The 12050-nt window shown below is 40.4% G+C and overlaps 1 protein-coding gene across 2 annotated transcripts in view; it reads right to left on the reverse strand.

Annotated features, from left to right (window-relative positions):
• Positions 1-254: 254 nt before the first annotated feature.
• The window catches only part of LOC129754473 (facilitated trehalose transporter Tret1-like), a 33887-nt gene continuing 22091 nt past the window's right edge, over positions 255-12050 (reverse strand). For both annotated transcript variants that reach the window (XM_055750572.1, XM_055750571.1), the window contains exons 5-6: positions 1336-1676; positions 255-1279 (exon numbers count right to left, since the gene is read on the reverse strand). In XM_055750572.1, the coding sequence (XP_055606547.1) occupies positions 820-1279; positions 1336-1676 (801 nt within the window). In that variant the 3' untranslated portion in view covers positions 255-819. The remainder of the gene's footprint in view (positions 1280-1335; positions 1677-12050) is intronic.

A 12050-nucleotide genomic window follows, 5' to 3' on the forward strand; every position in this document is an offset into this window, starting at 1 on the left:
TTCGCAACCCCGTAGTAAAATGGAGGTTTTGAATATTTTCAGTTGAGTGTAGATTATCATAGATATATATAACAGTTTGCAAATCACAGAGTTCAGATATTGGAAGAACGTTATGCGTTCTTAAAGAGTATAGCTGAAAGGTAGGGAATAACAAAGGGAGTTTTAAGATGTTTTTCAAGCATTTGATACATTTCTCGAAGAAAAGAGAACAGACGGTGATATAAAATTGACAAAAAAAAACTTCAAGTATGATGATCATTTAATAACTGTATATTTTCACTATATCATGTATAAAACCAAAGCCTCGTACAAACGTGGGATCCACACATCTTCGTCATTCGAAGACGAAACCTGGAAAAATTGTTCCATCTGATATCCATAAACGCACCCTCTGAAGTTGCCAGCTGCTAAAAATTGGTGAGGCTAACAACAAAAATGTGATATGATGATAAGCCTCCCTCACAAAGTTTATAAGTAAAAGTAATCAATTATCCTAAAGGTAATCTTACGTTTTCATGATTTGGTATGGTTAATTACATACTAATGCTTCGATTTATTGTATATGTTTGCGATTTGGAAGACATCACGTATTTGAACATTACTTTCACTAAGCTTATGGTAACTTTAGGTCGAATCAATGGACAATCGTATCTTTTGTCTTATTGAAAAGGGATATTCCCCAAAGGGAAACAGTTAAGTACCTTACTCTAATACTCTTATTTGTTAGTTTATTACAATTAACCATTGTAATAGTGGCAACACTTGATCCAGTGTAGTCTTCAAAGATTCCTAGTTCATAATGATAGTCTAAGCCCCTTGTCAATCATCTTTGGCAAAATGCTGCTCTATTTCCTGGAAACTTTTGCCGAAGGTCTCCGGAACCCAGCCGTAGATGTAGATCATTCCGGCAAAGCTAGTGATGCCGTACACGTAGAAAATACCCTCGATGGATACCAGCTCCAGAAGGTAGGGAAAAACTTTGACCACCGCAAACATCAGCACGTAGGCTACGGATACGACGAAACCTCCCAGTTTACCCTTAACGTCGGTGGGAAGAACCTCCCCGATCATGGTCCACGGGAGCACGAGGTATCCCAAGGCGCTGAAGCAAACGTAGCCTAGCACACAGGCAAGAAGAAAGTAACTACCGTAGGTGGGGTAACTTTCACGACCTGCCTTCCGAACGAAGTCCAGGTACAATGCTGCTACCACGGAAAATGAACCCATTAGGCAGGCTGAGATCAAAAGCAACGGTCGACGGCCGTACTTCCGGGAAAATCTGAAAAAAGGTCAAAAATAAGTTTAAAGTATATTTTTAACAAATGGACTACAAACCCAGACGTCAGGATCGACATGACGAACCGTATCAACCCTAAGAACACCAGTGCGTTGTACTCGTTGAAGCTCTGCGCTCGTGAGCCTCCGATTTCCATGAACACGTTCAAGGCATAGAAGATGAGCACGTAAGCTCCCGAAAGTTGTTGGAACAGAAACAGCAGCAGAAGCACCGAAAGTGGTCGATAAACCCTGGGATGAAGGTACGTTTTTAGCGAGAAGCTGGCCTGTTTTGCGGTTACGGCAACCGAGGTCGATCCGGCGGTTGAACCCTTTTCAACCGGACTTCGATGTGGACTACGTTCGGTTGCGATCAACTGGCGGTACTGTTGATCGGCGAGCTGAAACGAAAAATGGGTTTTAGGATCATGGTCATCGCCTATGATTGATTTTGAAATAAACAAGTTGAAGAGATTGTTGTACATATGTAGCCCATATGACCAGAAGGTTAACATAGAATTACGATAACCTCTTTCCTTTTGGTAATTAGTTTCTTGTTATAAATAAGTGAACTCGATAAGGATTGAACAATTTTGCAGTTGAGTTAAATATCAGTATTAATAAAAATTTAACTTAATCTCACCACAAAACTTCATCAAATTTATCACTTGAACTTACTTCGCAACATAAAAATATACAAAATACAAAAAAAAGGTCAGAATAAGCTTCTAGGTCCTAATCCTGATTAGGAACCAGATATTGATCTTATTCCGAAACCTGATCCTAAATCAGATTCCAATCCTGATACTGAATCTAACGATTCTAATCCGAGACACAGTCGTCAAGAACATGATCCCGGATTATTAGTTTGAAATTTGTATGCTACTGAAATTGAAAGAGTTAATAGCATGGTTCCTGCACATGGATTATGAAGAAACCTTATTTTGATCTTGATCCTGGATCATGATCTCGATTATTATCTTGAATCCTTGATGTCGGATACTGGATCATGATTCCGGATCCATTTCTTCTCAGATCCAGATTCTGGATCATTAATCCGCGCCCTGGCCTTGGTCTTGGATCGCGATTCCTGTTTTTGATCATGATAATGATCCTGGACCTTGAATTTTGATTCCGGATTTTGGTTTCTAGACCCCAATCCTTTATACTGATTCGACTTCTGATTCTAATTCTGGATTGATTGCTCGATTGTTTGATTGGAGATACTTTAAATCTAATTCTGGAATTGACTCTGGACCTTAGCTCTAATTTAGATTCCGGAATCCGGAACCCAGACCTGTAACTTTATACTGGGTTCTAATATTAGATTTTGGATTAAAAATCTACAGTACCGTTCATAATTGTATAGAAATTGGAAGCAAGCGCACTGTCACTTCGACTTTGAACTTCCATAACTTTTTACTCTGATGATATTTTTCGATCAATTTTTTTGCGTTAGATAGATCAACTATCACACTATTATACCACAAAATTTGAGCTTTCTGGAGTTTGTGTAATTCTACGAAAATCGGACTTTTTGGACTTTTCTCATTCAAACTGCAATATCTCAGAAACTACGCTACATTTTTCATTGAAATTTTACAGAGTGATTGTTGAAATATGAAGCTAACTTGTCTGAAGTTTTCGAAAAATTCTATCGATGAAATCAAAAGTTACGTGAGGTGCAATATTTCAGGCATGAACCTTGAAATGCGATTTCTATAGAATTTTGGACGATTCGTGAGAACAAAAATCGTTTCCATCCAACAATCAGTCAAAAAATGTCTGGCAAAATCAATGAAGAAATGAAAAAATGGAATTAAAGATCTTTTTGTGTTTTGAAATCAGAATCTTGCAATATTTTTTTGATTTTTTGGTTGAAATAAACTTACTGGTTCATCAGTCTTATCGGGTACACGAATCTATGAATACGCGTGTTTTCACATCGTATTATTTTCGGAAAAACCATCGATAAAACGTTTCTTAAAAGTGATAATTATCACTTTAAAATATGTCTCAGCATTCATATAAGGACAAGCGAGTGTTAAAATTTATTTCAAACTACTGAAAGTCTTGAAATATCGAATATTCTGTTTGTCGGATTGATACTATTGTTGACACTCAGTGACCCGAGCAGAAGGTGATAACTAACCTCAAAAACGTTTGAAAAAGCGCAACTCGTTTTTTGATCGTCGTCAAGTTAAAAAGTGAACTTCTGCGGAAGTAGACTTCTTTCCCGCCATGGCGGGAACATCCCCAGGGGATCCTCCCTATCCGATTGAGGGAACCTTACCAGCCTACATGGCAACACGCCGTAACGATGGAATACTTCGTGTGCTATTGCTCCGTGCTAAAGTAGTTAGAGAATCGAATGAAAATGATGTCCATCAAACTCCAAACTCTCAAATTAGTCAGCAAGTGGAGCAAGATAGATTGCCATCAAACCCATTCTTAATTGCCCGTTCTATCGAAGCTGTTATCGGGTATGAAAATCGATCGTTGGTAACCGCCGCAAAAGAAGCACGGGGTACACGATATGTTCTCCGTACTCAGTCTCCCCAAGTGTACAAGGCTCTTTTGGAAATGTCGCATCTACTTGATGAAGATAAAACTCCAGTGGAAGTGGTTGATCATCCCAGGTACAATTTTACAAAAGGGATAGTATACGACGTGGATACCATCAAAGTCCCAGATCAAGATCTTCTAAATGAACTGAAGAACCAAGGAGTCACAGCCGTCAGACGGATAACAAAAACAGAGAACAAAGTTGTTAAAAATACACCGCTGATAATACTTACGTTCCGAGGAACAATTCGTCCCGATCATATATTCTTTGGTTTCATCCGCATCAATGTACGAACATATTACGACAATGTACAAATATGCCGTAACTGTGCAGCTTACGGACATTCCCCTAAGAATTGCACAAGTGAAACGGTGTGCCTTACTTGCTCCCAAAGCCATCAAACTCTGGAAAACCAACCTTGCCCCAATCCTCCTTACTGCTGTCATTGTGAAGGTGGTCATTCTCCGGTGAGCAAAGTCTGTCCTGTTTTTCGGAAAGAAGAAGCAGTGATACGTCTTAAAACTGATCGGGGAATTTCTTTCATCGAGGCGCGAAAAGAAATAGAAGAGTCGTCGAAGGCTCCTAGCTACGCCAGTAAAGTGCAAGGCCGTTTGAACGATAGCTCCGATAAAGACCGAGAGATTAAAATTCTTCGTGACGAGCTTGAAAAAATACGCGAGCAAATGAAGCACTAAAATCGGAGCTCGAAGCCCTTAAGCAAAACATCAATCTTTCTGCACCATCAACCATTTATCAAAATAAAACATCTGAACCAAAAGAAACACACCAGACTAATACTTCGAACGATAAAACTCAACAACTCGAAAAAACGCACATCTCTCGGAAAGACTCGGGACCGAAACAATCGAAAACAAATAACCAACCAAAACCTCAACGAATCTCGAAAAGCTACTCCCAAAATTCTATAAATCGAATCGCCACTAGAAGCATGAGCAGAAAAAGAAATTTGGATATATCTCCCACATCAACAGATTCCGATCTAAAGAGATTTTCAACCTGCCCGGAACCTAGTCAAGAGGTGATCATATCCACTGATGACACCGAGATGCTCTCTAGCGACCACGAATAAAACAACTTTTGCTTCATAAATAATCACCTAATATTTATTGTTTCTAAATGGTCAACTACACAAAAATAACTGATCAGCAACTTATCAACAATATATCCAAAAAACAAACAACCACTGTTCTTCCACAAAACACTACCGTCTCAGCTGTCGCTGACGGCTGCCAACCGGAATCTTCAGATCTAATCACACAGGACATCACAAGACGAATCAACACCATCGTACCGTCGCTTCCATGAAACAACGTAGACAATCTTGCCACAGAAGCTCCGCAATCATCACTTCCCCCGCATAGCCTTTCACAGGCCCCACCGTCGATCCAAGGGACTTCGGTGGTTGCTAGTGTTTGGCAACCGGGGGGTACTAAGGTCAGTATCCAATCCGCTATGAACGAAACTGTTCCTACTCGTCCACCAATTCCAGGATTTGCGGCAGACTGGGACCCAGGCGAGGGAACCAGCTCTCGTTTCGCTCCGAAAAATACTTCCTCAATCCCAGCATCGCATCTTCTCAACGTAAAACACATTTCCAACAAACAAGCCGAAACCCGGACACCTTCGATAGCAAGTGACTGCTGCGAATCTCGAGCTCAACTGAGGAATAGTAATCCCGCCCGCTGTCAAGCTCGCCAGTGGAACACCTCCCCGCTCAACACTCCCGAGGACCTCGCATGTAGAGAGCAACACAAGGTCAACTCTCTTTTGCTCAACTCCTACCCCCGGCGTCTCAATCCATCTACCAAACGAAAATATCTCTGAGCTGGAGACGAGTGAAAACAACAACAATCATCTGAGTCTCTCGCCATTACCTCCCCCGCACAGCCTTTCACAGGCCCCGCCGTTGATCCAAGGGACTTCGGCGGTCGCTAGTGATCGGCAAACGGGAGGTCTAAAGGTTCGTTCATCCTCTTTCATAAGCCGAACATCAGCTATCGCTTCCAATTTTCCACAGTTTAAGGCATCTGAACCTACAGAAGACATCATCAGCTTTAACCAGATTTTTCACACCGAAACAGCACAATTCCCCCCGCACGGCCTTTCACAGGCCCCACCGCAGATCCAAGGGACTGCGGTGGTTGGCAGTGATCGGCAACCGGGAGGTACCAAGGTCAGTACCCTCTCCGATATGAATGAAACAGTTACTACTGCTTCGCCACTTCTAGGCTCTTCACCAAATTCGGACCCCGAAAAAGAATTTCCACCACGTTCGGAATCAAATGATTCTTGTGAATCTCGACAGCAACCGCAAAATAGCAGAATCACCAGCCGTCTGGCCCTTCAGTGGAACATCAATGGTTTGATGAACATTTTAAACGATCTTGCTCTCCTCGTCACTCGCAACCCTCCAGATGTTCTCGCTCTCCAAGAATTGCATAGAATAAACTCTCCCCATCTTAACTCCTGGCTTGGCGGTAGGTATAAATGGTACACAAAAAACGGAGAGACCAGATACCAAAACGTAGCGATTGTTGTTCGAAATCCTATTCCACATACTGTTATCAATTTGAGTAGTCCTCTCCTCGCGATCGGTATTAAAACCGAATCTCTTACACCGACTTCGTATGTGTCAATTTATTTGCCACCTGGAAAAATCTCTGATTTGGAAAAACATTTGACTGAGCTACTCTCTCAACTCGACCGGCCGTTTATAATACTCGGAGATTTTAATGCTCATCACCGATCTTGGGGATCCTCGAAGTCGGATTCTCGCGGTGATATCATATCCAAAATAACAGAAAAACTTGACCTCACGATTCTCAACAATGGCTCCGATACTTTCATGAGAGGCCAAACCAGATCAGCCATAGATCTGTCCATATGCTCACCAGGTTTCGTCAGTTCAGTTGATTGGAGAGTTCATCATGACACCAGAGGAAGCGATCATTTTCCAATTGAAATAACCAAGAGAACAACTATTCCCATGCTACAACGTAAAAAAAGATGGTGCTATGATAAAGCAGATTGGGAAAACTTCGAAAATCTGTTACTAGAGAGGGTAGACTCTCACACCCATTACTCAGTGAACGATCTCACCAGCATCATCTTCGAAGTTAGTCAAGAAAGTATTCCCCGTTCAGGAGGCCGAATATGTAAAAAAGCGACTCACTGGTGGAATGATGAAGTCAAGGCTGCCGTTAAAAATAGACGCAAGCATTTACGTGCCCTCAAAAAACTACCTTTAGGAGACCCGCGATATATTGAATATCATCACAATTATTGTACGGCAAGGAATTCTTGTCGGAAAATCATAGCTGATAGCAAACAACGCTGTTGGGAAGATTTCTTAGATGGAATAAGTTCCCAATCCTCGAGTTCCGAACTATGGCGAAGGGTAAATTCTTTGAGTGGAAAACGTAGATCACAGGGTTTCTTTATAAAAGTGAATGGAAATTTTACTGAGGAACCATCTGAGATAGTAGAAGGCCTTGGAAATTATTTTGAGGATCTCTCTGCATCGATCAACTACGATCATGATTTTCTAGCATTAAAATCTAAAATAGAAGCAGAAGATATCACTTTCAATCAAATGATCAACTTAGAATGTGACTACAATCAGACTTTCAGCATGAATGAACTTCTTTTTGCTCTAGACAGTTCAAGCGGACAGTCTACGGGACCTTGTATGATTGGGTATCCCATGCTCAAACGTCTTCCTCTACCAGTAAAATCGGCACTTTTAAAATGTTACAACAATCTTTGGTGTGATGGAACTTTCCCAACAAGCTGGAGCAACAGTTATGTTGTTCCGATCCCAAAAAATGGCACACAATGTCGTGAGCCTAGCCACTTTCGTCCGATAAGTCTCACGAGCTGCCCTTCGAAAGTCTTTGAGAGGATGGTAAATCGTCGCTTAACAACCCTGTTAGAGGAAAACAAATTGTTAGACGATCGACAACATGCCTTCCGTAGAGGTCGCGGAACAGGAACGTACTTAGCAGCTGTTGGTGACGTTATTAACAAAGCAATTCAGAATGGTTTTCACGTTGATTTAGTTTCACTCGACATATCCAAAGCTTATAACCGAACTTGGAAAATGGGTATCCTTATGCAACTGAAATCTTGGGGAATAGATGGCCGCCTTGGAAAATTCATCTGTAATTTCATGTCTGATCGAACTTTTCAAGTAATCGTCGGAGATACCAAGTCATCAATCAAACACGAAGAGAACGGGGTACCACAAGGATCCGTGTTGGCAGTTACTCTCTTTTTGATTGCAATGAACTCACTTTTTGCAGTTTTGAATAAAGGAATTCATGTTTTTCTATACGCCGACGATATTATAATTATCGTCACGGGAAAAAGCTTAAAAATAAATCGTCGTAAAATACAACTGGCAGTCAATCGCATATCAGGGTGGTCAAAATCTGTGGGATTTTCCATGTCAGCCGAGAAATGTATAAGAAGCCACATTTGCTTGGAAAATCACCATCCATGGAAGTACAAAATAGAGCTCGAAAACAAAGAAATCCCATACCGAAAAGAACCGAAAATACTCGGAATAACGCTTGATCGCAGATTTTGTTTTGAACCGCACTGCAAACGAGTAAAACATGAAATTGCAAGCCGCTCAAGGCTGATAAAGACGATCAGCAAGCGCCATAATTTGAACAATCGTCGAACGCTGATAAGGATCGGTAACTGTGTAGTTACAAGCAGGCTACTCTATGGGCTGGAGATCACAAGTGGTGCTTTTGATAAACTCATTGATATTTTGAGTCCAGTCTACAACACTATGATTAGAAATGCCAGTGGTTTATTACCCAGCTCCCCAGCACTTACTGCTTGTGCAGAAGCTGGTGTTCTACCTTTTCATATGATAGTGGCCCTTCATACAATCAAGAAGGCGATCAGTATAGCTGAAAAGTCACTTGTGAACCAAAGCGAACATACTTTGTACAACAAAGCTACAGAAATTTTTCGTAAATATACGAGGTTGGAACTGCCAAGTACAGAACGTCTAGAGCGAATTGGCGATCAACGATGGAACGCAGGTAACTTAAAGGTAGAGCTGGAAATCAAGAAGAAGATACGCGCCGGAGACCCTAAGAGGAAGGTAATAGCACACTACAACTCCTTAATCGAGAGGAACTACTTCTTTTTTGAAAAATACTTCACTGATGGTTCTAAATTGTCAGAAAAAGTCGGAGTCAGATTTTTAGGTCCTTCTGTGGCAATCGCAAAAAACCTACCCGGACAAGTCACTGTTTTTTTCTGCTGAAGTAGCCGCTTTACTACTAGCTTTGCGTCATATCACATCTTCTGGAAACGCTGTTATTTTTACCGACTCTGCCAGCGCGTTAAGTGCTTTGCAGAATCCAAAAAATCGACACCCTTGGATTCAAAGAATTCAAAAACTCCATCCAACAAATGTATCTTTCTGCTGGATACCAGGTCACTCTGGTATTCGTGGCAATGAAGAAGCGGACAAGTTAGCTGCACTCGGCCGTGATGAAGAATCAGATCCTATCAATATTCCTGCTTCGGACATACATCTGTGGGTCAAAAAAAAAATTTGGGAAACATGGCTGAACACCTGGCGAACGAACAGAAACCTAGCATTGGTCAAAATCAAAGGAGAACCTTTCATCTGGAACGACCGAGAAATTAGACAAGAGCAAATCGTTTTGTCAAGGCTAAGAGTAGGACACACAAGGCTAACTCATCGTCATACCATTGAAGGAGGAGCCGTCCCAAATTGTGAGCACTGTAACTGTAGATTGAATGTGGAACACATCATCGTAGAATGTCCCGGTCTCCATGGTATCAGAGAATCACATGACATCGATAAATCTATCCGCAACGCACTATCAAATGACCCAGCAAACGAAGAAAAATTATTAAGTTTTTTAAAAGAATCGTGTATTTACGACGAATTGTAATCCTTTTGTACGAATTTTAAATCTTCTAGAGGCGAACCAGCCTGTGGCTGAAAACCTCTCAAATAAAGAAAAAAAAAAAACTTACTGGTTGTAAAACATAAAAAATGATTTTCCTATGAAAACATTCGTCCAAAATTCTATAGAAATCGCATTTCTAGGTTCATGCCTGAAATATTGTACCTCGCGTAACTTTTGATCCCATCGATAAAATTTTCCAAAAACTTCAGAAATGATAGCTTCACATTTTAACAATCACTCTGCAAAATTTCAACAAAAAATGTAGCGTAGTTTCTGAGATATTGCAGTTTGAATGAGAAAAGTCGAAAAAGTCCGATTTTCGTAGAATTAATGTATCTCAGGCCACACAAACTCCAGAAAGCTCAAAGTTCGTGATATAATAGTGTGATAATTGATGTATCTAACGCAGAAAATTAGATCAAAAAATATCATCATAGTAAAAAGTTATGAAAGTTAAAAATCGAAGTGACAGTGCGCGTGCTTTCAATTTCTATACAATTATGAACGGTACTGTATATGATGGGCCCCAACTATGCTCGTGAATTGTAACCCCGAATTCTGATTCTGATACTGATCATGATCCCGAATTCTGATTTTGGACCCTGATATCAGATTCTAAATCTTTGATCGTGATCCCAGATTCTAATCCTAATCATGATCTTGATCCCGGACCTGGATTATCATGTCGGATTCTGCATCTTGGTCCTGGATGACGATCTCAGATTCTGACCCTGATAGCAATCCTGGACTTGGATCTCAATCCCGGACTCTAGTTCCTAAGTCCAGATCCTCTATACTGATCCGTATTCTGATCTTACATGCTAGTTCTGGACCCTGTTCCTAATTCTAATACTGATCCTGATTCTTGATTCGGGATCGTTATCCCAGATTCCGAATTTATAATCGTGATTCCAGATTTTGGCATCCTTGATTCTCATTCTTATCGTGATGCTGGGTCCTGAATTTGGATCCTAAATCCTGGTCTCGCACTCTGATTGCAGTACCTGATCCTAGAATCTGATTCAGGATACTTATCAAGTTTCTTGGATGCTAATTCCGATTTCTGATCCCGGATTCTGTTGCTGATCCTGGGTCCTGACCCAGAATCTAGATCATAGACCATGATGCATATTTTGGCCCCCAATTCCGATAGCTGATAGTTGATGGTTGATTCCCAGATTCAGAACCTGATATCAGATCCTAAACCTCAGGATCCTAATGCCTATCCTGGATGCTGATGCAGATTTTGGATCTTTGAACCAGTACTAGAGCCTTGATTTTGGATTTCAAATCCTTCTGAACTCGATGTCTTATTTCGAGTGCTGATCCTAGATAAAGGTAGGATATTGCTCTGTTTATCCGATTTGCCAGGATTTAATACAAAATTTCGAAACAGTCCAGTCTGGCTCGGTCGCCCAGATTTCGTTTCCAAAAACCCGGATATTCCCCGCATTTATTCACTTTCAAAAACAAATTGTTTGTGAATTTTTTTTATTTATGCCTCCAAAACTATTTTTTTTTTTGTTTTGAAAAAATAATCATGTAAGGTTTTTTGAAAGCCTTAAAATACGATATGAAATCTGTCGATGAGTGTCGATGAAAAAAAAATTAAATTTATTTTCCTCTTAACTTTTGTTGATTGATTTCTGGGTGTTGACAAAATTTGCCCGGATATTGCTCGGACTTTTGGTCGTCAATTTTGAAATAAAATGCCCGGATTTTGCCAGGTTTTTATATGAAATTGTCAGGATTTGTCGCGCTGAAGAAATCTGATGGTTGAAAATAGATTTGATTCTGATCCTAATTCTGAGCTCTGATCTTGATCTTTATCCTAGACCCCGATCCTGGATTCTGATTTTGATCAAATATTTTATAGAATCTAGCATAAAAACGTTAAATTAATCAAGAGAATATTTAAAAAAAAATCCACAACTACAAACCTAGACGTGGTCCTGATTTCGATCGAGGATCAATGGTAAACATCAGCTACTGTTCATGAATATAGAAAAAATATATTGTTCATGGTTTTTTTTTTGTTCCGGATTTTGATTCTGATCACGAATTCCGTTCCTGATCTTTACCCTGGACCTTGATCCTAGATCTTTATCTGAGCCTAAGATTTCGATCATAAATCCTGATTCCGATGCTAAATCTTGAATTCTATCTTGAATCCTGGTTTCGATTTCAGATCCAGATTTCTTATTCTGATACTGACCTGATCACCG

This window comes from Uranotaenia lowii, chromosome 3 (assembly GCF_029784155.1).
Source record: "Uranotaenia lowii strain MFRU-FL chromosome 3, ASM2978415v1, whole genome shotgun sequence".
NCBI classification, from domain to species: Eukaryota; Metazoa; Arthropoda; class Insecta; order Diptera; family Culicidae; genus Uranotaenia; species Uranotaenia lowii.